The 27,478-nt window shown below is 36.6% G+C and overlaps 1 protein-coding gene across 4 annotated transcripts in view; it reads left to right on the forward strand.

Moving 5' to 3' along the window:
* ATP13A3 (ATPase 13A3) overlaps positions 1-27,478 on the forward strand; it is a 92,812-nt gene that overhangs the window by 2,896 nt on the left and 62,438 nt on the right. For 3 of the 4 annotated variants that reach the window (XM_059391261.1, XM_059391264.1, XM_059391263.1), the window contains exons 3-6: positions 22,035-22,133; positions 23,228-23,401; positions 26,132-26,314; positions 26,609-26,679. In XM_059391261.1, the coding sequence (XP_059247244.1) occupies positions 22,083-22,133; positions 23,228-23,401; positions 26,132-26,314; positions 26,609-26,679 (479 nt within the window). In that variant the 5' untranslated portion in view covers positions 22,035-22,082. The remainder of the gene's footprint in view (positions 1-22,034; positions 22,134-23,227; positions 23,402-26,131; positions 26,315-26,608; positions 26,680-27,478) is intronic. The other variant, XM_059391262.1, reaches the window with a different exon arrangement.

The raw sequence follows: 27,478 nt of genomic DNA on the forward strand, positions 1-27,478 counted from the left end.
AAAATGTGAGTACACATTATTCCTAAGATTAATAGCAGTCCTAGGAGATGGGCCATGATCAGTGATATGGGGGCATCCTGTGAAACTTTGTCTTTATTCTGTATTATTTTTTCCCCAATGGTCCAGGTAATGGTGGAAGTAAGAACTTTATACTTGAATGACAGCATAATGGTTGTAATTACTAAAAATCTGGGAAGACAGAAATAGAATTTTAAAATGATCTTGATTACTTGGTTTGTTTAATGCTGGATTCTCTCCACTGGTATATTTGGTAACCTAAATTAACTATATATGTAGTAAGTGGAAGACATTGTGAATGGAACAGAAGTTGAATAGGAGTTAGCAGCTCATCATTTATTAAAGATAACACTCTTAAACCAGTTCATAGTGGTATGGTAAAGGAAGATAGTCTAGTGCTTGACATCTAACATCAGCAGAAGGTTTGTTCCAGTGATGAAATGCATTCTGAATGTGCTGTATAGTTCATCTAGTTAAATCTGCATCCCAGAGATAGCTGATGGGATTTAATCTTTGGTTTTGGGAGATATTTTGTGTGAAATGAAGCTAACTGGATTATAGAGAGAATGAATCCGTAGTCGCTAAAACCATGTTCTAATTATTAACCCATCTAACTAGTCCAGGAAACATGAGAGAGGCAAGGAAATAATTGTTAGAGAGCCTTACTTGAATTTTGTTGACTTCATTTTTTGAGATAGAGAAAGAAAAGAGCATTGGAATTAAAGCACATCTTTTAAGATTTATGTAAAAAAGTAAAAGTTCTGGGTTTATTTAATTGGGGTAGAATGTCCTAGACTTAATGGTAACTAGTGATTATATAAGCCATGAGTTAAAAAAATTTGTTGGTGGTGGGGTTATGGACATTGGGGAGGATATGTGATATGGTGAGTGCTATGAAGTGTGTAAACCTGGCGACTGACAGACTTGTACCCCTGGGGCTAATAATACACTATATGTTTATTAAAAAATAAAAAAATTTAAAAAAACCATTAGTTATTAGTGGAGTGCCTGGGTGGCTCAGTTTGTTAGGTGTCCGACTCTTGATTTTGGTCAGGTTGTCATCTCAGGGTAATGAGATTGAGCCCTGTGTTGGGCCCTCTCTCTAATTAAAAAACAAAACAACCCACCAAAGATTTATATTAGTAAGATTAAAACTAGAGATGATGAAAAAAAGTAGAGATGATGTGAAATGACATGAATGAATGGTAATAAAAAAATCACTACTTTTGTAATCATTAGTTAAAAAACAGTAGTCAGGGGGCGCCTGGGTGGCTCAGTGGGTTAAGCCACTGCCTTCGGCTCAGGTCATGATTTCAGGGTCCTGGGATCGAGCCCCACGTTGGGCTCTCTGCTCAGCAGGGAGCCTGCTTCCCTCTCTCTCTCTCTCTGCCTGCCTCTCTGCCTACTTGTGATCTCTGTCTGTCAAATAAATAAATAAAATCTTTAAAAAAAAAAAACAGTAGTCATGATGGGGAAGATGGAATGAACGAAGGGGAAAGTTGATCAGATAGTCAAATGTCTGAGAATGTGAGGGTGTGGATTGCTGAAGAGTTTCCATGGGACAGTTCTCTCTAGAGTTCTCTCTAGAGAGTTCTCTCTAGTTCTCTCTAGAGAGAACTGTCCCAACAGAGGATCTGGTAACACCTTAGACCAAAAGGCTCATAATGGGGCCTTTGTTAGGTCTGACTAGTAAAACATTAACTCAAATAGCAAACTACAAGAGGGCTGAATTAAAAAAAGGAGTCTACCACAGGGCATCTCCCCAGTGGAAGAGGCCATATAGATCTTTGGAAACAGAGCTCCATAGAGACCTGTTTCTTTGAGGGTATAGATGAAGATGCATGTTTTACTTCTTCCTGTCACCCAAGACCACTAATACTAGTATGAACTGAGAATCCAATAAGAAGTACTCCCTTGTCTATTTGTGTATGTGTATGAATTAAGTGAGTTGTAATCAATCTCTTAATTGAAATTCCTCTCTTTGCTGACCCTCATGCTTTTAAATGATCTATTGATACTCAGGTAAGAAAATGAATTTCTGAGAAAAGTGAGTTAACTATGTAGAATTTACTGATTACATGATGTGGAACTTGATGATGTATGTAGATTTTCTCAGAAGCTTTAAATAAAAATATTAGAGGATGCCTGTGTGGCTCAGTTGGTGGTGCATGCAACTTTTGATTTTGGGGTTCTAAGTTTGAGCTCCACGTTGGGTGTAGAGATTACTTAAAATCTCGAAAAAAATAAAAATATTTGTATCTGTTTTGAGGTGGGTGGTATGAAAGTTCTACCTCTGATAGCAAGCTAGATTAATTGACTCCTCTATTTTATTTGGTTTTTACCTGTTTTCTTCACAAGGAATTTGTGAGTTGGATATTGAAATAATGAAGTGTGAGATTGAAAAACAAATATGGTAAATGGTCACAGATAGGTGATAGACTAGTCTCTTCTCACAGAAAAGGAAACGTGTGGAGAATAAGTGATAGCGTGCCAGTAAAGGACCTGGGGTTAGACAGTGTTTGTCGGTAGGTTATTCTTTCCACTCTTGGCTTGGTTTTGTACTCTGGTAATGGCTTATCTCACTACTCACTGTTTTGTTTTGTTTTCCCCTACTGAGAACCAGTGTTAAGGACTGCTTTTGATTACGTGGCAGCCTTTTTTTTTTTTTTTTTAAGATTTTATTTATTAGAGAGCACGAACAGGGGGAGGGACAGAGGGAGAGAGAGAAGCAGCAGGGATCCTGATTTGGAGCTCTGTGCCAGGACCCAAAATCATGACATGAGCCGAAGGCAGACACTTAACTGACTGAGCCACCCAGGTGTCCCACATGACAGACTTTTACTACATTTTTATTTTATTTTAAAATAAATCATGGAATAGTTCCCACATGTATCTAGTGTGCCTTCTTCTTCTTTTTAAAAAGATTTTATTTATTAATTTGAGAGAGAGAGTGATTGGGAGAGCGAGCTTGAAGGCAGGGGTGGGGAGAAGCAGACTCCTTGCCAAGCAGGGAGCTCGATGTGAGGCTCGATCCTTGGACTATGGAACCATGACTGGAGCCAAAGGCATATGTTAATCAACTGAGCCATCTCTGCGCCCCAAGCATGCCTTCTAACAGCGTCCCTGTTGCTCTGCTTTTTCCCATTTGTGAAATAGGATGAATAATGGATTAATTATTAACTTACTTTGATATACAAGACACATGTTTGGGTTCTTAATTCTTTGTAATTTAAAGAGCTGGATAAAGTGAAATCATACCTTATATGTGGGGGCTACAGGCCTAAATTCTCATTTAAAGTAGAAATCCTGTATAGGCAAAATTACTGTTGAAAAGGTCTTTTAGGAAGATATGTTAGAAAACTGGTTCTTAACTGACATACTGTTTTTCAATTCCAACAGCCTGTTTCTCCTCCAGTTTTTAAAATAGGTTACCTTTTTGGTGAGGGGGATCATAATTAGCTATGCAAGATACCTTTTGACAAGTGAATGGGACTTAGACTGAGGAACAGCAAATTTATAGTCTTCATTGCATGTTCACTCTGGGACAAGGATGTAAAGGCAGGCATCCTGCCATCTTTAAAGTATTCTCTTGTTTTTTTTTTTTTCGTGTAGCACGGATAATTGAATGGGAGTAGTTAAATGCATATATGGTAAGAGTCCACAATATGAATAATGGAGAAAGAAATTAGGTATCTGTGAAAATCTATTATCTCCCCAGGGTTATTCTGGGTATTTTACACCATACAAAGAACGTAGCATAATTAAAAGGCTAGGTAATAATTGGGGAGTATTGGGGGACCATTTGTACTTTGTGTAATTCTGGATTGATACTCAGCTATATTCAGTGTTAATATCTTCCTTACTGCTAGTAAAATCTGCATTATTTTAAAAGAAGTATAGGAACACTTGGCTGGCTCAGTTGCTAGAGCATGAGACTTGATGTTGGGGTTGTGAGTTTGAGCCCCACCTTGGGTGCAGAGTTTACTTGAAAGTAAATGATAGATAGAACTGTATAAGTTGTTGATGTTTTTCATGAAATTTACAGTACCTGAATCTTAACATTATTTTTGGAAAAGCATAGTAAAAAACACCAGTTAAAAAAAAAAATAAATGTAGGGGCACCTGGGTGGCTCAGTTGGTTAAGCCTCTGCTTTTGGCTCAGGTCATGATCTCAGAGTCCTGGGATCGAGACCGGCATCAGGCTCTCTGCTCAGCAAGGAGCCTGCTTCCCCCTCTCTCTCTGCTTACTTGTGATCTCTCTCTGTGTGTCAATTAAATAAATAAAAATCTTTAAAAGATTAAAAATAAATGTAATAGTGGCTAAAGATGTCTGGGGAATTGGCATGGTATAGTGGTTAAAATGTGGGCTTCAGAGCCATATACAAGTGACTTGAGTTCCAGACTCATCACTAGCTCTGTAGTTGGGTTCCAGTTACTTAACCTTTTTTAGTTTCTTCATTTGACAAATGGAGGGAATGAAAGCTACCTTAGAGAATTGTGAGGATAAGAGGCTCAGTAAATGGTCATGTACTATTATTGGTTTAATAACATTTAATGTATTCAGAACAAGTATTGTGTGTGTGTGTGTGTGAGAGAGAGAGAGAGAGAGAGAGAGATAGATATGAGAATGTGTGGGGGTGGGATTGAAAATTGCTGCCTGTTTTATTTTAACTAGAGCAGCAGGCAGTAATGACATAGTGTTGTACTCAGGCTTTTCATGTAAAGATACCATGATTTTGCATCTTTGGGAACAGCATCCTAAAAGGCTCAAGCTGTTAACCTCATATATCTCTAATGCACATTTTATGTGTGTTTTTGTCTTCCCCTTTCTGTCTCTGGGTGTATCATTTCCCCCCATCCTCTGTGTTACTGTTACTGATTCTGTCTCTTCCTGGTCACATTATAAAATGTAAAAATATGTTAAATTAGGTTTATTTAATAGACTTTCATGTGCCTTATTTAAAAATAATGGTTAATAAAAATAAATAAAAATAAAACAATAGAAAATACTTGTTAGTGAAATGTGTCTACATCTTTTCTTTAAAAGGAATATTTGAAATTTTATTTTACTTCTCTGGCCTTTGGATTGATTGCTTTAAATGTGGGTCACCGGTTCTTCAAAAAGACCAAAGATGTTTCGTCCAGCTTTAGATTATGCCTTAACTTCTTCTTCTTCTTTTTTTTTTTTTTTAAGATTTTATTTACTTGAGAGAGTGAGAGAGAGAGTGCGTGCATATGCACGAGTGAGTGTGCATACAAAGGGAGAGGGAGAAGCAGACTCCTTGCTGAGCAGAGAGCCTGATTGGACTAATGTGGGGCTCCATCCTGTAACTCTGGGATCATGACCTGGGCCTGAGGCAGAGTCTTAGCTTAACTGAGCCCATGTGCCCCAGCGCCTTAACTTCTTAAGCCATTGGTTTTCTAAGCTCATTTGTAATTTAGTTTTGGCTTTGATTTCCTCAAGTTTCTCTTAAATTTTTTTGCCCTACTGTTTCACCAAGCATAAGAGATGAAATCCTTATTTAATGCCAGTTGTAATAATGTGATTCAGTTTGCTAAGTTAAATGTAAGGTACTGCAGGCAAGTAGCCTAATTTTGTCTGGAGCACTTAAATATTTGGAAGAATAGGGGCACCTGGGTGGCTCATTCGGTTAAGCGTCTGCCTTCAGCTCAGGTCATGTTCCCAGGGTCCTGGGATCGAACCCTGCATCGGATTCGCTGCTCATCGAGGATTCTGCTTCTCCCTCTGCCCTACCCGCACTGTCCCCCCACCCAGCTTGTGTGCACGCAAAAATAAATAAAATCTTTTAACCCAACAAATTCTGTTAAAATGGATTTTTATTTCATGGATCTTTTTGATATGAAAATAGGTTTTTTAGAGTTACTACCACTGCCTTAGAGTTCATTGATGAGTAAGTTTTAACTAACCCACAGTTGTTTTTTGTTCAGTTTTTGGTGAGAACAACAAAGTGCTTAATTTAGTTAGGTTTAGAAGCATCTTAATGTGTTCCACCCCCACACCCCAAATCCTTTCTTACCTCCAATGCAGCCTATGGTGAAGGGCCTTTCTTCATGTTCCCTTAAAACTTGTGGCAATTATCAATTATTGTGGTACATAAGAATTGTGATTTTTATAGGCAGGCAGGAAGGAAGGAAGCAAGCCTGGTTAGGGCCTCTTGGTTATGCCTTCAGGATTGCGTTGGCAAATTTAACTATTCAGTATTTTTTTTTAGTTCCTGTATGTGCCAAGCACAGGGCTAGATGTTGGCTATATGTTGATGAATGAGTTCTGGCATCTTGAAGGTAAACAGTCTAGCAGGTGAACACAGTGCTGCTGCACTGTACAAGTCCCGAAGACACCATTCATATTGTATTTGGAATATGGCCCCATTGGTATGGACTTTGGTCTTTTTCAGTTGAAAAAAATTCAGAATCTCCATCACATGCAAGTTAATCCATATCTTTATCATATCTTTATTATATCAGGCAATCTGATCCTGTCCCATGTTTTTAGCTCCATTTCTAGCTGTTTGCTAGAGACTACCCTGTGTTCTAGCGGGTTTAACTTGTATTCATGACGTTTTCTAGGATTTCTCACCTTAGTACTTTTTTTTTTTTTAAGTTTTTATTTTAATTCCAGTTAAGGAGTGCTTGGGTGGCTCAGTAGGTTCAGGCTCTGCCTTAGGCTCAGGTCATGATCTCAGGATCTTGGGATCAAGCCCTGCATCGGGCTCCCTGCTCCCCTCTCTCTTTGTGTGCCTTTCTGCCTACTTGTGATCTCTCTCTCTGTCAAATAAATAAAAATCTTGAAAAAAAAATTTCAGCTGTATGGTACAGTGATTCAATGAATCCATATATCATTTGGTGTTCCTCATGGCAGGTATACTCCTTCATGCCCATCAGCTGTTAAACTCATCCCCCTGCCCCCACCCCTCACCTCACTGCTTCTGCCTGTGGTAATTCCTCTGCTTGGATTCCATGCCTCTGTTATTTCCCCTCTTTTTAGTGCCTCTTTGTCTGATGAATTTCCCACCTTTCAGGTCTTAGGTCAAGGGATATAGGTCAAGGGATATAATCTCCAGCATTTAGCATAGTATTTGGCACATGTAGATAGTTTTTTTTTTTTTAAGGTTTTATTTATTTAAGAGAGTGTAGGCATATGTGCACAAAAACTGGGGGGAGGGGTAGAGGGAGAGGGAGAAGCAGGCTCCCCGCTGAGCAGGGAACCCAACATGGGGCTCGATCTCAGGGCCCTGAAATCATGACCTGAGCCAAAGGCAGGTGCTTAACAGAGTGAGCCACTCAGGCTCCCCAGAGAGTGACTTCGTACAACATGGCTTTCTATGAAATCAGAAACAGTGATAAGCCATAATAATTTTTGCTAAATGCTAGCTTAGTATTTATAGTTCTATTCTGAATTGTTCGGATACTTGGGCAACATTGGCTTTTTTCCTAAGTCAAGTAATGGTGTAGGTTTATTTCAAGATACTGTTTGGCTAGGATAAAGGCACTGTTTTAAGTTCATTGGAGAACATGTTAGTGAGACTTCTCTGTCCAGTAATGAGAAGTTGGTCATATATGGTCTCTCAGATGAACAAAGCTTTTCATTCCAAGAATGGGTGGCCCAGCGGATGGCAGTAGCACTCGTTCTAGCTCTGTTTTCTGCCTGTAGTGCCCATCGCTGCTGCTGTGCAGAAGTGGATGTAGTGGAGAGTGAGAACACTGAGGGAAGCCCAGTCAGGAATACTCCGAGACTTTTATATGGAAGGATGGTAGAACTATGATGCCCACTCTCCGTACCTCCTCCCTAGTTCTTTTGTTTTGTTATTTGGAGATTTATCTTCTGTTTCTCAGCTTTGAGAAGTTATAACTTATTTATGTATTAATTTCTGAACAGAATGACTGTTGAAGAAGGAGTTGATACTGAAGAACATAGCGTTGTAGATGGAGGTTTTGTGTCCGGTTACATGAAGTCACCAAGGAACCTAGGAGAGGGTATTGGGAGAGTTGGAAAAGGGCATTGGGATGAGTGTGGAGCATGCCAAAGACAATATGTACTTGTGAAATTTAACCCAGAAAGCCAACTATTTTTTCTTCACACCCCTTGTCTTGCTCTGTTTCTTCATTCATTCTTCATTGCTTGGTACTGGTTTGGTTTTCAGCCTTTAAGGTTTTTAGTCTGTAAGTCCAGCATTGTGAGACAAATGTTCTGATTCTTACAAGAAAAGACAAAGATGGGAGCTATCCTCTGCTGGAAGGTAGAAAGGACAGTCAAAGCATGGTGGAGAACAAACTTGACCAGGGTATGGAAGGACTTATAAGAGCTTTGCAGCCACACTGTTAGGGAAGGGCATTCTTGACAGAAGGAACAATGTTTGTAAAGGAATGGAGTCAGGAAACAGTAGCCCTTAGAGGTATTACAAATGTGTTGTATATAGATGGAATGCAAGGTTTGTAAGAGGAGAATGATAAACATTGGTGAAAGGCAGGTGGTGGTGACAACAAGGCAGGGCCACATTCTGGAGAGTATTACATGTCTGTTTAGTTGTAACTTTGTCCTTGTAGCGTAGTTGGGCCTCTCTCTCTTACTCTCCTACTTTACTTCTCTGTGGTAGGGAAGCACATAGTATTGTGCATTGTCAGAATTTACAGTGGTTTTTTTTTTTTTTTTAAGTTTTTTTTTTTTTTTTGAGGGGGGGGGGTGGGAGAAAGAGCATGAGCAGGGGAGAGAAGTGGAGGGAGAGGGCGAAGCAGACTCCCTACTGAGCAGAAAGCCCCAACTGGAACGCAATCCCAGGACCTGGAAATCAAGATCTGAGCTGAAGTCAGATGCTCAACTGACTGAGCCATGCAGGTGCCCTAGACTTTTAAGTGTCTTGCTAGTAAGAGGATTGTTCAGGTTTGCTTAATCCCGTATATTTCTTCAATTTATATGAGCCAGGGATGTTTTTTCAAATTTTTATTTTGGAGGGACTCTTGCCAGTTTGGGAAATGCTGCTGCAGACAATGGGAAGCTACTGAAATTTCAAGCAGAGAAATGATCATGTCTGGATTATATGTTGATATGAATGAGGGAGACTAGAGAGGGCATCAGGACCTGAGTTGGGGCAGTGCCAGTGGAGCCAGGCATGGGGAGGTGGGTGTGAGAAAGGTAGATACGATGGCAAGTACCTCCTTGTGGGGTAGGAAGGAGTCTGGGATGACTTCCAAAATCCTGGCATGGAATTTTAGCAAATCATATTATTCATTGAAGGAGTAGAGGGAATGGTTTGTGGTGGGGGGTGGGTTTGGAAGAATGAATCTGTTGAATTTTAGTTGTAACCATGTAAACATGTTCGGTTGATGTTTATATCTGTGGGTCTGGACCTCGAGAGATTAGTGCTGAAAACACTGATTGTCAGCTCTGGGCAGTTTTCACTGTAGATGGGTCAATGGAGCCCCTCTTGGCCCTTTTTGTTGTTATAGAGAGAGAAGGCCAGAGAATATTAATAATTAAGTACTGGGCAGAGGATGTGGAGGCTTGGAGAATATTAATAATAAAGATGTGGGCAGAGGAAGTAGAGACTTGGTTACCTGGCTGCCTGCCTTATGATCCAGGCTATTGTAGTATGAAGTATAATTTAGCAGAATTGTGGGAGGTGAAAGGTCATTTGTGGGTCATCTTGGGAACCTAGTCAGTATTTCAACTACATTTGACTATCAAATGAATTTTTGAAAAATAGACCCTTGAAAGATGGTGCTGTCTGCATGTTAATTCCTTAATTTGTTGGTAAGGCATTTTGATATAAAGTCACCTCGTGCTTGACTTTGTGGGAAAGTCAAAAATGCTAATTTTGATTAAATGAAGATTTCTTCCCTGTTTTTAAAAGAGGATATTGATTGAAAACTGGTAAGTAGGGGCGCCTGGGTGGCTCAGTGGGTTAGGCCGCTGCCTTTGGCTCAGGTCGTGATCTCAGGGTCCTGGGATCGAGTCCCGCATGGGGCTCTCTGCTCAGCGGGGAGCCTGCTTCCCTCTCTTTCTCTCTGCCTGCCTCTCCGTCTACTTGTGGTTTCTCTCTGTCAAATAAATAAATAAAATCTTTAAAAAAAAAAAAAAGAAAACTGGTAAGTAAAGTAGAAAAGCCCTGTAAAAGTGTTTTGTAAACTAAAAACCGCTGTATGAATGTCAGTTACTTTTGTTACGTTTGGTATAATACCCAAATGCATTGATTTTTTTTTTTTTTAAATCCTGGATAGTTGATTACAGAAGGACCATAGGAAGTGAGAGAGAAAGTTCAGATTTCTGTGATGATTGTACCATGAGTAGGGCCATTATTCTCTTCAACAGTGATTTAAAGTGTGTTTTTGAAATATTTGTTGAATGCAGAGGTTAAGGGCTTTGCACTGCCTTTATAAGCTGAGTCAGCGTGGGTAGGTTTCAACTGGGGAAAAGGAATAGAGTGGAAAAAGATAAATTCACATAATTTTAAAAAGGTGATTGAAGTGCCTGTCAATTATAATTGTAAATTAGCAGGATTTTACTTTTTGTACAGAATAACTTCCTAGTGATTTTGTGCTTCCTTTGTGGTCAGGTTCAGGCCTTCATCATGTCTGGAAAAATAAAATGTGAACCACAGTGTAGTACAGATGAGAAGTAAAACTAATTTTGCTTTCTTTCCAACACAATACAGTAATCCTGAAGTGAATCTTGCTGAGTCAATAAAGAAAAAATATTTTGGGTTTTGCTGTTAATAAGAAAAATGAAAATCTCTGAATTCTGGGTGTACCTTCTTAACATACTTCTTAGGACTTAGAATATAATTTTCTATAGGGTTTTCTTCCCGCTTTTTTGTCCCCCCCCCTTTGTCTCTTCCCTATCCTCCCCCGCCCTTGCTCCTCCAAGCCGTTCCTCTGCACTTTGCTGCTCTGATTGGGTACCTATTTGTGTACACTATTATTTTTGTTTCAGAATGCAGCTGCAGTGTAATCTTTTTCAGTACCTTTAATCAACAATTTCAGCTCAGCACTGTACTACCAACAATGTACTTTGCTCAGCTGAAATGACACAGTACTGTGAAAAGTTGAGACTAACTTGAAGCAGTGCATGCAGTGACCACTACATAATGATGGTCATCTGCCAATAGCAACTATAAGGTTTTATATAAACTATATCCTGGCTTCTGTGCAACCATGTGGATAATATGAGTCTTAGAATTGATGAATGTTGAAATTTTATTTATTATTGTTTTTTAAAGTGAGCTCTACCACCCAGTGTGGGGCTTGAACAGAAGACTCCAAGATCAAGAGCTGCATACTCTAGGCATGCTCTGTCGACTGAGCCAGCCAGGTACCTGCCCCTAAATGTTTGAATTTTAATTTTACTACTATTATTATTTTTTAATTTAAATTCATTTTAGGCAATACATCATTAGTTTTTGGTGTAGTGTTTAGTGATTCATTAGTTGGGTATAATACCCAGTGTTATATTATATGACCTTTTGTCACATTATGTGCCCTCCTTAATGCCTATCAACCGGTTATCTCATCTCCCCCAGATTTTAATTTTAAATTGCTGATTGAAATGTCCAACAAGTTATTAGGGATTTAGATTAACAGTATTACATTTTAGGGACGCCTGGGTGGCTCAGTTGGTTGGGCTGCTGCCTTCGGCTAAGGTTGTGATCCCAGAGTCCTGGGATCGAGTCCCACATCAGGCTCCTTACCCAGCAGGGAGCCTGCTTCCCTCTCTGCTTCTGCCTGCCACTCTGCCTGCTTGTGCTCTCTCTTGCTTACTCTCTCTGACAAATAAATAAACAAATAAATAAAATCTTCAAAAAAGGTAAAAAAACAGTATTACATTTTAGAAGAAATAATCACTAATTGGCATTACAGTGGAAGAAACATTAATTAATACATTGCTTAACAGAAATGCTTATCTTCTAAATTTAAAAGTGTAGCTTTTATTTGGGCAGTTAAGCTCACTTACCAATTTAGGTTGTTTATACAGGCTGTTATTAGAACTCTAGATTTGTCAATTCCTTACTGTATTAAGTGCCAAACACTTTCTTTAGTGCTTGCTTTAAAACTTGTTTCAGTTAGGTGTTTCTGCATGTAAGTACCCCTCTTACCCTCAAAGCACAAAACTCATGTACTCTATTTCATGAGTTTGAAGAAACAGTTAATGAATGTAGCATGTTTATATATGTACATGTGACATGGATTTTTAATTGGGATTGTTGGATCAAAGTGTTGGAGTATTAAATTCTAATATACTGTTGGTTTTCCAAAAATGTAGAACAGATTCACTTCTTTTTTTTTTCCCTTTCCTTTTCTTACGGAGGGAGCAGTAGGGGAGAGGGAGAGAATCTTAATGAGCAGGCTCCACACCCATCACAGAGTGTAACATAGGGTTCAGTATCACGACTCTGAGATTATAACTTGAGCCTAAATCGAGAGTTGGACACTTAACCAACTAAACCACCCATATGCCCCCAGATTCACTTGTAACAGTGAATAAGGGTGCTCCTCTCCACCCCCAGTTTAATGAGCAAGTAGTAATTTTACCACATAATTTTATACTTCACCTCATCTTGTTCTCAGATAGGTTCATGTGCTCTTTGTTACTGTTCTCCCTCCCTTGCTTCACAACATTATAAAATCCCTAAATTCTAGTTTTAGACAACTGTGAACTTGGGAGTAATCTTTGTAAAGGCAATAATAACATACCTGCCTTCTCTTCTCTCTACCACCGTTATCATTTGTTTTGTGTTTGTGTCTTATTTTTCCATTGGGACACATGAAACAGAGGCTGTATTATTTAGCCAACCGCTGCTTTCCCAGATTAGTATCTCCAGTCATACTAAACAACAACAAATCTTGCAACTTCTCATAATCACTTTTGATCCACAGCTTTTCTGTTAAGGTTACTGAAAACTGTCAGCCCTTTTCCATACCAATGTTGGAACATCACCTAGTGGTGAAAGAGTGTAACAACAAGATGCATACAGAACCAATACTTACTGTAGGTCAAAACTTTCATAGTTGGAATGAATCATACAGCCTATTACAACTGCCTCATTTCAGTGGAGAAGAAATTGAAACCATGACAGGTGAAGGAACTTGCAAAATAGTTCATGTTGAATTGTCTTAAAAACAAGTTAAACCTTGACTCTTGAGTTGTGTGCTCTTTCTCTCCCCCTCCCTTTTTTTTGTATTTTGGGGTAAAATTGTTTATCTCCTACAGTTCCTAATATAATAACGAACATGGCATATATATACTTACTTAACGCTTGTAGGTGGATTAATTTTTTAGATGGATTAATTTGATTAAATAATTTAGGGTTTGCTGCGATTTTATGGTGTGTGAGTGGCTGCTACTTTTCCCTAGTGGAGCCAAAATTTGGAGGGGTTGTATAAAAATAAATATAATCACACTGTCACTTACTAGAAATGTACTTGTTAAGGGGGACTTCAAAATCACCACTTTATCTTGCCTGGGGTAAAGAGACCTAATTGAGAGAGATCCAAAGAATCTGGAATGGTTTGATAGAGCACTATGAAGTGTTTTGCAGGTTCCTACAAGTTTCACACCCAAGGTTGGCCAAGCACAGTAGAATTAGAAGTTATACATATGCTCAGCCTTTCTTTAACTATTTTAAAATATTAATATGTGTAGATGGTAAAAACATTAAAAAAAGCACTAAAGTCTCTCCCTTATTCTCACTCTGCAATACTGTCACCACTACTGGCCACTGTTTCCAATTTTTTTTTGTTTTTGATTATCTAGGGGGTTAGAAGCCAGTTTTCTTTCTAGGTCTTCTCCTTGTTTTGAATATTCAGTCTGTAGGACTGGTCTTATCACAGTGATGTTATCTACTATTTCCTAATGCCTGGTACAGCACTTTTCATAATAGATGGTAAGATTTTGAAATCATTTTAACAGTTATAATACTTTTGTAACTCTCAGTCCTTGAATATGAAGTTTTGAAAAGTTATATACATGAGGAGGATTTAAGAGGAAATTTAGAAGTTTTATGATCACACTAGCTTCAATAAATGAGAATCTCTCATGTAAGTAGACATTTAAAACATGCAGTTATGTTGTATATAAAAGAATTTTTACACATTTCCATTTTTACAAAGCAAAAGTTAAAACACAGATACTAGTCATTAGTCCAAAGCTACTTTTTCCCATTTTTACTAATTAAATACTTTTGCAGTTAACTAATACTCAAAGCCACTGTTTCACCTAAGATGACACTCTGACCACACATGGAGTTTTCTCTGAATAAAAGGGTTGATTTGTTAAATAGGGTATTTAATAAAAGTGATAAAGATGTATGTAAGTGTGTTGTAGTGTGGGCTAAGTTGTAACTCTTAATGTTTCTAATATTGATCCTAAGGCAGATAATTACATTATTTTTCCTAGTTATAACTTATTTTGTTTTAGCTATGGCATTGTTTTGTAACATACAAAAAAGCATAATTATACAAAGACTGCACTTCACAAATGTAAATAGTCTTGGTTTGGTGTATATTTGGTACAATGGTCTTCCTTAAGCCTAAACACAGAAACAAAAGCATGCATTATAAGAGAAAGTTCAAGATGGGAAGTGATAAAATGGGTATTCACTAGAGCTTTGTTAAAATTTAGCTGGTATCCTTGTAAAATTTCCATGTATTCATTAAATTATATTATGTCATTCTTATTGTTAGGAGCTGACTTGAAGTGTTAAGTTTTGCCCTCATAAAGAGTTGTGACAATTTGATTTCTATAGTTAGGGGATTGAGTTTTTTAAAAGATTCTTCTATACAAATATTTGTATAGCTTTTTAAAATTGAGGTGGTTCAGTGAGTAGATTAAGGATATTATATGTTTTAGGGTACTTTTTATTTCAGAGGGAGAACTGGTTTTGAATTAGAGAAGGTTATCTTAGTTGCTGTGGATGCTACAGATTTGACAGTGAAATAATATTCAGAGTGCTGGCTGGATTGTTTATACTTCAGGATCTTTAAAAAATCTTCTGCTGAATGGTCCTTAAAGATGGGTTTGTCAAATTTCTGTTTAACATGGCTAGGCATGTTTAAGTCTCGGAAAAAATCTAGAACTACAGAGCCAAGTAGGATGTTCATTCTGTCTTTCAACAATGCAGGGTGGCCCACAAAGTCCTTTTTTTTTTTTTTTTTTTTTTTTTAAGATTATTTATTTCAGAGAGAGAAGAAAGTTCACACATGTGTGAGTGAGCAGAGGAGAGGGGCTGGCGTAGAAAGTCTTAGCAGACTCTGCTGAGTGAATTGGGCGTGGGGCTCAATCCCATGACCTTGAAATCAGGACCTGAGCTGAAACCAAGAGTCAGACGCTTAACCAACGGTGGCACCCGTGCACCACAAAGTGTCCCCCAAATCTTAATGTAGTTTTAATTTCTAAAACTGCAGAGTATATGTTACAAACTATAAAAAAAGATTTTTTAAGAATTTTTCAGAATAACTTAGTTTTGTGAATTTTGAGTAATACATTCTAAATTTTAGTTTTTTTTTTTTTTTACTTATTTCTCTCTGAGCTGGGCAAATACTCAAGTAAAAAACTAATAATGTGTGTTATTCAAAATAACTACTTGAAATTTTACTTGAGTTATAGATAACACTCTAAATCACCTTGTGAAATTACCAACTTCGTAATTCTGGGTAGGTACGTGGAATGTCCTTAAAGAAAACCTTCTATACGCAGACTACTATAAAACTGTTGTTCCAGCTAATAAGAAACTCTGGTCTGATGCAAAGATGGCTTAGAGGTTTGGGGATTTCTGTGCCTGTTGAGGCCAGCTCCTCTTGTTTTAGAAAATGAGATATGACTCTTATCCTAGAACACTACAGATGGTTCTTAGTAATTATATAATGTGAAAAAAATAAGTAAATGTCCAAGAATTCGCATTTGATATAGTGAGATATATTCCTGATAGCTTCACTTTGTCCTCTGCTGCTGTTTTTTACTCACACAAAAAATCATGTTCATTGTAAATGCAAGGAAGGGTTTGGTTAAGCACAATGGCCTATGAGCTCCTTGCTGTTTAGATAAGATCAAGGCTGAGGCATGCACTGTGGAATTGGGACTTCAGTGTGCTGGCTAGATGGAACTTATTCAATAGTAGCTCTACCAGTGGCACAGGGTATATCTTCTGAAAACCCATTTAAAGTCAGTGAATTTAAAAATCCTAAATTTTAATATCTTAATCATTTTGAAAGCAGTTCATAAAGAATCAAACAATATTTGGCAGAAAATTCTCATCCGAATGGATTTTTATGCTTAGTTTTATTTTTATTATTAATGGCCAGCTTTTGAAAGTGCTGCTGATACAGCAGTTGGGAAGAATGACGATATAGTGCTTTTGGTAAGAAAAATTTCTTTGTTTCCTATGATCTAGAAATTGACTTGATTAAAAAACATAGACTCCTGCAAGCTACAATAGTTTTATTCAGAAAGTTAAATGGATTTCAGAAGTTCTATATTAATACTTCAAATGTTCTAAATAGATACATGGTAGAATAGCTTAATATGTGTTTTTTTCATCTTAATAGGAAATATCATTTAAAATATATAGGTTTTTATCTTTAGCCAGAAATATCAGAGGCTTTCTGTTATGTACATGTTTTTTAGAATTTAAATATATATTTATATGTTAAACATAAGCTGTTGCAATTATTGTCTTACTGGATTTTTATTAAAAGTTTATGTGAAAGTCTAGGTGAAGTCTTGATAATTTTCTATGTGGTATAGTGTGCTCAAAGAGAATAATAACCGATAGTTTTTAGAGCAACTTTTTATTAAATTATTTTTAATGCCTCTAGTTTGGTAAAATTTGGTAAGATTTAATAGTTTTGCCTTAAAAAGTAAGTTAAATTTTAGAGCAATAACACTTATAAAAAGAGTAATGAGATAAAATGGTCAAGAATTGAATTTAGAAGAACATTACAAATAGATTGTTTAAAAAATTACTGCAGTATTTTTTTGGTTGTGGTCACTTTTAAACTCTGGAGGATGGGTTGATAATACAGCTGTGTTAGACTGAGGTGAGCTCTGTCGAGATCTGTTTGGCAAAAAGGTTTAAAGTAGTTGTAAGTATATGAAGTTAATGAACACATTGAATATTAATGGTAATTCTTTTTCTAAAATTATAAACACATGCTTATTCATCTAATACATTCTTCATTGGAAAATTAGGATTTACAAACGTGTAGAAGTACATCTCTATTTCTAGGCAGAGGAGAAAAGAAAAAAGTGAAGAAGAATGAGTCAAAACTCAGCAATGAGAGACTGTGCATAATACCTGGTATATGATCAGTTAGGTCAGTGGTTTTGAGATTTATAGAGTAAGAGTTCTTAAGATTAATGGCCTTTGGTGCCAGAAATGAGTATCTTCTGAAAATGTTTTTCTGTCTAAAAGTTTCAGATGGGTGACTTTTATTTATTTAAAAACACCTTCTATTACAATTTTTACATGTTAAAAAACAAGAAGATTATAGTATAATGAACTCTCATATATCTTTTACATTCAGCTTTTAACTTAGCTGTAGCAATTACTAACCTGGGGCACTCCCATGACGGATAGAGAGGTTTTAAAATTTTAAAATTTAAAAAAATTTTTTATTTGGAAGTAGGTTCAGACCTGCAGAAAAGTTCATGTATTGGTGTAAAGTGTTCCTTACATTCCTTGATTATACTTGCGATATCTGCAGAATCTGTAGTAATGTCTTCTCTCGTCTTCCTGATATTGGTAATTTGTGCTGCCTTCCTCCCCTTTTTGAGTCTTACTAGAAAAGATCACTTTTGTCAATCTCAAAAGAAAAAGCCTTTGGTTTCATTGATTTTACTCCATTTTACTGTTTTTTATTTCATTGATTTCGACGGTGAATTTTATCAGTTTCTCTTTGGTGCTTGCTGTGGGTGTAATTTGCTGTTCTTTTTCTACTTCCTTAGGATCAATGCTGAGGTCACGATTTTAGGCATTTCTTCTTTCAGATTTTGGAATTTAGTGCTATAGATAATTTCTAAATACTGTTTTAGCTGCATCCCACAAATTTTGATATGTCCTCAGTGTTACTCAGTTCAGAATACTTTGTAATTTCCCTATTGATTTCAGACACATGGATTTTTTACGAGTGTATTTTGTTTCTAGGTATTAAGGCTTTTCTACCTATCTTTTTGTTACTGGTTTCTAAGTTAATTCCATTGTTTTTAGAACTTTGTATGACTTGAAACTGTTTTATTTCCCGAAATGTGGTCTTTCTTGGTGAATGTTCTGTGCATATGTAAAAAGAATGTATATTTTTCTGCATTGAGTAGAGTGTTCTGTAAATATCAGTTGGGACCAATTTGACTGACAATGTTGTTCAGATCTTCTGTGTCCTTTGTGTATTTCGAAGATCTGTTAAATGTATACATGTTTAGGATTATGGCTTTATGTCCCTCTATTAACCCCTTTGTCATTATGAAATGACTACGTCCCTGGTAATATATTTTTTTAAATCTCTGATAATATTCTTTGCTTTGAAGTCTCCTTTGGCTGATATTAATACAGTTATTGAAGCTTTAATTTGAATAGTACTTGCACAGTATATTTTGTTTTAACTTTTAGCCTACTGTGCCTTTATTTTAGGTTGCATTTCTTATAGGTAACATATATTTGTAGCCTTGCTCTTTTTTTTTTTTTTTAAAGATTTTATTTATTTTAGAGAGAAAGCAGAGAGAGGGGCAAAGGGAGAGTGAGAGAGAGAGAGAGAGAGAATGAGAATATCAAGCAGATTCCCTGCTGAGCATGGAGCCCAAAGCAGGTGGATCTCATAACCCAGAGATCATGACCTGAGCTGAAATCAAGACTCAGACACTTAACCAACTGAGCCACCGAGGTGCCTCTGCAGCCTTGCTTTTGAAAAATAAAACCACAATCCTGCCTTTTAATTACTGTTCATATTTAATGTGATTATTGATATTGTTAGGTTTAAATCAGCCATCTGGCTATTTGCTTTCTATTTGTCTCATCTCTAGTTTCCATCCCCCCCCCCTTTTTTTGCCTTTTAGATCAATTTAGTAATTTTTATGGTTCCATTTAATCACCTTTGTTGATTTTTTTAGTTGTGACTCTTTTATTTGAATGGTTACTTTAGAGTTCATAGTGTATACCTCTAACTTACTAAAATTTATCTCCAACTAATACTACATTCATTCACATATACTGTAAGAACCTTACAAGAGTATACTTCCATTTCTTTGTGCTGTTTGTTCTATTGTTATATATATTTATTTATGTATGTACCATGTCTGATGCTTTTCCTTCTTCCGTGGAGATCCATGTTTCCATTTCCATTTTTCTACCTGAGGACTTCCTCTAACACTCTTTTTTTAATGATGTAGGTTTGTTCATGATGATTTTTTTCAGGTTTTGTGTTTAAAAACATATTTCACCTTTGATTTTTGGAGGATATTTTTGCTGAATATAGAATTCTGTTTCTCGTTGCTTCAAAGATGTTGCTCAGCTGTTCTCACCTGCATTATTTTTAGCAAGAAATCTGATGTTATTCTTAACCTATCTTCCTTTGTATTTGTAACAATCTTTTTCCTCTGGCTCCTTTTAAGATATTTTTCCTCACTGCTTTTGAGCAATTTGATAATGACATGCCTTGGTGTAATTTTTCATTGTTTATTTGCTTAATAGGACTTTCTGGATCTATATAGGCTTATAGTTTTTCACCTAATTTGGAAAAGTTTTGGCCATTATATCATCACATATTTTTGGTCCCTCCTATCTTACATGTATATTAGGGTGCTTGAAGTTGTCTGATGGTTTATTGATGTTATGGGCTTTTCTCCCCCTTCTCTTTGTTTCTGCTCATTTTTCATTTTGGATATTTCTATTATTTTGTCTTCAGGTTCATTGATTTTTCATCTGCCATATTTAATATGCTGTTAATTTCATCTAGTAATTTTTTGTCTCAGATACTGTACTTTTTATCTTTTAGTCAAGTTGGTTCTTTTTTATATCTTTCATGTCTGTAGTTAATGTGTTTAGTCTTTCCTCTTGCTTTTTGAACATACGGACTACAGTTAACCACACCTACCAGTTCTATTATTTGTGTCAGTTCTTGGTCTTTTTCTACTAATTGATTTATCTCATTATGGGTTTTCTTTGCATACCTGTTAAGGTTTAATTGGACGTCAGATATTGTTACTTAATTGGGACTAGATATTTTGCGTTCCTATAAATTCTTGACTCCGTGCCATCTTGGAAATGAAGTCTTAAAGATACTTGGTCCAGCATCTCCAAAATAAGCCACATTATCGTACAAAACAATTTAGTAAAAATTGCTTCTCAGTCTAGGGTGGTATTACAGCTATGAAGCATATTACTGGAGTCATTCTAACATGGTAAGCCTGATTCACCAAATCAGTCTGGCTTGAAGTGGCAGTTGTTCTCAAGGGCCATGACTTACTGCTTATAGAGTACTGGAGAATGAGCAAGCCCAACTTCTTCCCCTGCACGAAGACCAGCTATTGTTGACTGAATGTGAAAGGCATAGCCCAATCCTACAGGGAACCCAGAGGGGGCCCAAGAGTCTCCCTGATTTGGGGAGATGAAGCTAAAAGTCTTGGGAGACATCAGAGTAGGCAGGTTTTCAGGGCAAATTATCAGTAAAGGGATCCTTACAGAGAAAAACACTGAAAATATCCAAAATAGTTCCCCTCAAGTCTTCCCCTCAAGCTGAGTACAAATCAGCGCATGTGTGAGGAAACTCCTGAAGCTCAGGAAAAGCACCAACCAAAAGGATTAAGAGAGAAACTTATCAGGGCTTACACAGAGCTGAGAAGAATGCCTGTTCCTACCAACCCACAGTGGGAAACCTCATTGGGCACAAGGATTCAGGAAGAGCATTTCAGAAGGGTGTTGCTTCAGTAGCGGGATCAAATTAGCGCTCAACTAAAAACTACTCTGGTCCTACCTAACAAAACTCTTTAAGACATGAAGTAATAGGGGTGCCTGGGTGGCTCAGTTGGTTAAGCAGCTGCCTTAGGCTCAGGTCATGATCCCAGTGTCCTGGAATCCAGTCTCATGTCGGGCTCCTTGCTCCATGGAGGGGGGTGTCTGCCTCTTCCCCTTTTGCCCTTCCCCTGAATGTGTGCTCTCTCTCTCTCTCAAATCTTTTTATTTATTTATTTTTAACATTTTATTCTTTTGCCAGGGGTAGGGGAGAAGCACAGCCAGAGGAGTGGGAGGCAGAAGGAGAAGCAGACTCCCTGCTGAGCAGGGAGCCTGATGCCAGGCTCCGTCCCAGTACTCTGGGATCATGACTTTAGATGAAAGCAGACGCTTAGCCAACTGAGCCACTTAGGCGCCCTTCCAGTATCCTTTTTTAATACAAGAAAAAATTTTGTCAGTGAGCTCAATGAATTTTCTCCTAGGCAAGCATCCTGGGTAGTCAAACAATTGGAAGATTGCTTAGTGTACTTGGAATGGGGGAGTGATCTCCAGTAGGGGGTACACCTGCTTTAGGAATTGACTCTTGGCCAAGCATTACCATTCATGTAAAAGGTGCTCAGTAAATATTTGTTAGATGATTAATTTAATAATCATGGAGAGGTTTTGGGGTTGCTTTCATTGCTGGTGCTTTACCTTTATACTTCAAGCAACAAATTGAATTGTGTGAAGCATTTTTAGCTCAAGATGGTTAAACTAGATTTGTTCTCTGAGTTGGGAAATGAAAAGTGAAGATTCTACATTAGTTTCTCACAGAGCTTAAATTGTTTTGTATCAAGGCTATTGTTAGTATAAGTTAATTGATGAAATATGTCAGGTTTTGTGATAGTATGTGTCAGAAGAACTAGCACACTTATTGAAAATGTCATTAAAACCAGCCAGCACTTTAGTGAGTACTTAAATATCAGTTAAACTTCGATACATAATTACAACAAAGTCTTAACAGTATGAAGTATATAGTCTACGAAGATATAGCAGAATTCCCTAATATTTGTTGTTCTTTCCCCTCAGTAGTCTTCAACTGTTCTGAAGCACAGGACCTTTCAGACCACTGTAGATATGGACAAAGAAGAAAGGAAGACTATCAACCAGGGTCAAGAAGATGAAATGGTAACTGGATTTTATAATTTATTTGTCAAGTGTGAAGAATTATCTTTGTAATTTATTATTCTAGGAAAGTAGAAAAGTTCATAAAAACAAAAAAGCATGAAATCAATGTGCTTTTCTCATCCCCACTGCCTTTTTGAATTGGGATTATGTAACATCTCTATTTGTTGATTTTAGTAAAATTCCTGTTTGACTGTGAGCTCTAATACTTAAAGTATTTTTAAAAATTTTTATGTATTTTTTATTTTATTTTATATTTCTTTTATTTTTATATTTTTTTATTTGATAATTTAAGAAGTTACATTAGCTAATGTTTTAAGTGTAATCCCAAATGTAAGATTTCTAATTTTGATTTATAAAAAATGTTTGAAATCAGCTTAATAAAATAAAAAAAGCTTTTCAGCTCTTTGTGTGTAGAAGTGAGAAGATAAGGTTGTCAGGTGTCATATAAGACACCTCATTAAATGTGCATTTCAGATAATCAAGGAATAAATTTTTTATAAGCATGTCCTAAACATAGCATAGGGCAAACAAAATTAATTTTTAATTGAAATTTATGTTTTAACTAGGCCCTCTACATTTTCATTTGCTAAATTTGGCAGCTATTGTTGGGTTATGGTGGGAGTAGTAGTAAACTGAAACAATGAAATAATTTGTGTCAGGAGGTCAAATTGATCAGTCATAGTGGTATTGTGACAATTAGCTAATCATTTGGGAGAAAAATAAAGTTAAAACTTACTTCATTTAAATGCAGTGTGATATTATGGCTTATATCCTGGAACAGAAATAAGACAGTGAAAAAACTAGTGAAATTGTAATAGAGACTAGGTTTAGTTAATAGTAATGTACTAGTGTCAGTCTCTTCAATTAGACAAATGTACCAAGTTAACAGGGTAAACCAGAGGAAGGCATACAGGACCTCTTAATGTTTTTGTAACTGTTCTGCAAATCTAAAACCATTCCAAAAATAAAAGTTTATTAAAAAAAAAGTCAGCCTTTTATATGACAAGACTTAATACTTACCAGGAAAATAAAGAACTTTGGCAGTTATCTCCTATCATTTGACATTCAGTTGTGTGATCACTGTGTCCATGCAGGAGATTTATGGCTATAATTTGTGTCGCTGGAAGCTTGCCATAGTTTCTCTAGGAGTGGTTTGCACTGGTGGCTTTCTTCTCCTCCTCCTCTACTGGATGCCTGAATGGCGGGTGAAGGCAACCTGTATTAGAGCTGCAGTTAGAGACTGTGAAGTGGTGCTGCTGAGGACTACTGTAAGTCTGTGTATTTATTGGGAGTTGATTATTCGAAGCATTATATAATGCTTTTGGGTGTACTTGGTTCAAAATAACACATCACTGCTAGGATATAATTGGGAATACTAATCCTAAAAGCATTTGTGTTCTAAGTGATAATGATTAGAATAGAAAGGAATCTTTAAATGATTGTATCAGCCCCTTCCTTTTATAATTCTTGATGCAGTGAGAAATTAGATGCTTGTCTATCAAGGTCACCAGCCAGTTTAAGGACTATATCAGATCTGTTATTCACTAGACCAGCTGCCTTTCTACTCTGTGATGCTGCTGCTTCTCTGGTTGTTGTTGTTTTTTTAAATCTTAATTGGAAGCGTTTTATCAGAGCCTTTAATTTTTTTTTCCTTTTCTTTTAATTAAAGAAATTTTTATTGAAGTATAATTGGCATAGGACATTATATTAATTTCAGGCATACAGCATAATTATTCATTATTTGTGTAGATTTTTAAATAATCACAATAACGGCAGTTAACATCTGTTACCATACAAAGTTACAGAAATTTTTTTTCATGTGATGAGAACTTTTAAGGTCTGTTCTTTTAGCAACTTTCAAATATGCCCTACAGTACTGTTAACTGTAGTCATCATGCCGAATGTTAGATCCCTGGGAAGTTTTCACCTTTTGACAACTTTTACCCATTTCACCCCCACTCACCCCGTACCTTTGGTAACCACTTAATCTGTTGTCTGTGAGTTCGTTTTTTGTTGTTGTTGTTGTTGTTGTATTTTTTAATTGAAGTAGAGTTGACATACAATATTAGTTTCAAGTAGACAGTATGACTTGACGTTTATGTACATCAAGAAATACCACAGTAAGTGTACTGACCATCTGTCACCATTCGAAGTTATTATATTACTGACTATATTCCCTGTGCTGTACTTTTCATTCCCATAACCTAATTCTTTTATGCTGAAAGTTTGTACCTTTTTTTCTCTTTCATCTATTTCACCCATTCCTCCTTCCCCCTCCCTTTTGACAACATCAGTTTGTTTTCTGTATTTTTGAGTTTGTTTCTGTTTCTGTTTGTTTTGTTTTTGGTATTTGTTTTGATTTTTGTTGTAGTATCTGTTTTTTTCTGTTTGATTTATTTCATAATAAGCATAGCATAATACCATCTAGGTCCATCCAGTTTGTCCCAATGACAAGATTTTATTCTTTTTTATGAATGAGTGCTATTTCATTATAAATATATATACCACTTCTTCTTAATCCATGTATCACTGGGCACTTAGCTTGCTTCCATGTCTTGGCCCTTGTAAATAATGTTGCAGTAAACATAAGGGTGCATATATCTTCCTGAATTTGTGTTTTTGCTTTCTTCGGGTGAATACCTGCGCATGGATTACTGGGTCTCATAGTATTTCTATTTTTAATTTTTTTTTTAAGATTTTATTTATTTTTTTGGCAGACAGAGATCACAAGTAGGCAGAGAGGCAGGCAGAGAGAGAGGAAGGGAAAAGCAGGCTCCCCGATGAGCAGAGAGCCTGACGAGAGCCTGAGCCACCCAGGTGCCCCCAATTTTTAATTTTTTGAGGAGCCTCCATATTGTTTTCCTTAGTGGTTGTACCAGTTTGCCTTCCCACCAACGGTGCACCAGGTTTCTCTTTTCTACACATCTTCACCAACACTAGTTTTTCTTGTCTTTTTTGATACTAGCCATTCTGACTGATGTGATTATCTCACTATGGTTTTGATTTGCATTTCCCTGATGATTGATGGTATTGAGCATCTTTTGTCACTTGGTCATCTTTATGTCTTCTTTGGAAACAGGTTTATTCCATCCTCTGCCCATTTTTTAATTGGGTTTTTGTTGTTGAGTTATATGAATTGTTTGTATGTTCTAGAGATTAGCCTCTTACCAGATATATCTTTTGCTTGTATCTTCTCTCATTCAGTAGGTTGCCTTTTCATTTTGTTGATGGTTTCCTCAGAGGCCTTAATTTCTAGCCTCAGTATGTTGATAGTTAAATTAAGAATTACTCATAATTTGGGGCACCTGGGTGGCTCAGTGGGTTAAGCCGCTGCCTTCGGCTCAGGTCATGACCAGGGTCCTGGGATCGAGTCCCGAGTTGGGTTCTCTGCTCAGCAGGGAGCCTGCTTCCTCCTCTCTCTCTCTCTGCCTGCCTCTCTGCCTACTTGTGATCTCTGTCTGTCAAATAAATAAATAAATAAATAATCTTAAAAAAAAAAAAGAATTACTCATAATTTTGCATGAGATATTGTATTAGTGAAGTATGTCATAAAATGATGAACACTGGAAAGCTTTTATACATCTTCATGTATGGAATTTATACATTTTGGGTGCGCCTGGGTGGCTCAGTTAGTTAAACTTCTGCCTTAGCTCAGGTCATGATCACAGGGTCTTGGGATAGAGCCCCACACCGGGCTCCTTGCTCAGTGGGGAGTCTGCTTCTCCCTCTCCTTTTGCCCCTCCCCCTGCTTGTTTGCGAACGTGCACGTGTTCTCTCTCTGTCAGATAAATAGATAAAATGTTTTAAAAAAGATGAAAAAAAATTTTGAGCAGCGTTTAAAAAAATTTATACATCTTGAAATGGTGTAACATTTAGTGTGGAGGAAGTGATGCTTTTTCAGGGACAAATCAATAATCTGTAAAGAATGGGAATTAAAAAATATGTAGGTAGTTCTGTAATATACCTGATTGACTTTTTATCCCTTTCTCTCTTGTAAGGATGAATTCAGAATGTGGTTTTGTGCAAAAATTCGCTTTCTTTCTCTGGAAACTCACCCATTTTTGAACCCCAAATCTATGACTAATAAAGTTGCAAATGGCCATGCTGTTCATCTAACTGAAAATTTGGCTGAAGAGAATAGGCATGAGATGAATAAATATTCACAGACTCAACCACAGCAGGTATAATGATTTAGTGTCAAAGTTTCTTTGAAAACTGGAATTGTTCAATATTTTATGCTGTCATAACCTATAATTTTGTACATGCAGTTATTTTTGTTTGGGATAAATTAATATACATATAAAATATTTATTACTATACATGGCACAGTTTAGGTACTAGTAAAAGAAGCAGATTGCATTTGTATGTGATCATTTTAATTTTAATAGATAATAGATTTGTGTTAGTAAACTTCATCATAAACAAGTGATGGTAATGTAATGCCTTTTGATGTAACATTTATACGTGTTCTTCAGGTCCGTTATTTCACCCACCACAGTGTAAAATACTTCTGGAATGATACTCTTCACAATTTTGATTTTTTAAAGTAAGTATGCTTCCTTTGTTTGGATTATATTATGAGTATCTTGAAAATGTTCTAGATAAAAAAAGAATTCATTTTAGTGTTACATAAAATCGAAGAGTTTATTGCATAACTTTTATCACTTAATAAAAACTCCCTGGTGTTACTTGAATACTTACTAACCATTTTAGGGTAAAGCCTACTTGTAACTTTTACCTTGGCAAAATTTACATAAAAGTTTGAAACAGTATGATTCTCCAAATCTACTCTGAGTTGGAGTTCTTTTCTTTTTGTGGATTCATTTCAGAGTGAATTTTGAGTACACTCCACAGCCTGTCAGAATACCTGAATTCTCATTTCCCAACTTGCCAAATTTATCCTGAGGGATGGAGTCATAGACCAACAGAAGTTTAACTTTACTATGTGGATAAAGATTTAGACATTGTCAAATGTGTTAAGCCTAAAGTAGGAAAAATTGGAGGAATCCCTTAAACTGTATTTATTGTGAAGGCTTCGAATTATACAAGCACTAGGATATTTAGGATTCTATTTTTATTTCTGTTGTTAAAGTGATTATTGTAAACAGTCATTAAGTATCACTACTTGAGTGCTGAAGGAATTTTTAACATTAGTAATATAAAGAGAATCACCTTATGAACATTTAATATTCATGCCTGGATTTTTTTCCTCAGACACTAAAGAATTGGAATACTCTGGAATAGCCCTGGGCATTTCCACATGCTTAGTTCTGAAGACCATTCCTAATTAAGAACTATTGCCTTATAGAACACTGCCAGTGAGCTGCCATTTTGTTTTTTAAAAA

Source organism: Mustela nigripes, chromosome 2, assembly GCF_022355385.1.
Source record: "Mustela nigripes isolate SB6536 chromosome 2, MUSNIG.SB6536, whole genome shotgun sequence".
NCBI lineage: Eukaryota > Metazoa > Chordata > Mammalia > Carnivora > Mustelidae > Mustela > Mustela nigripes.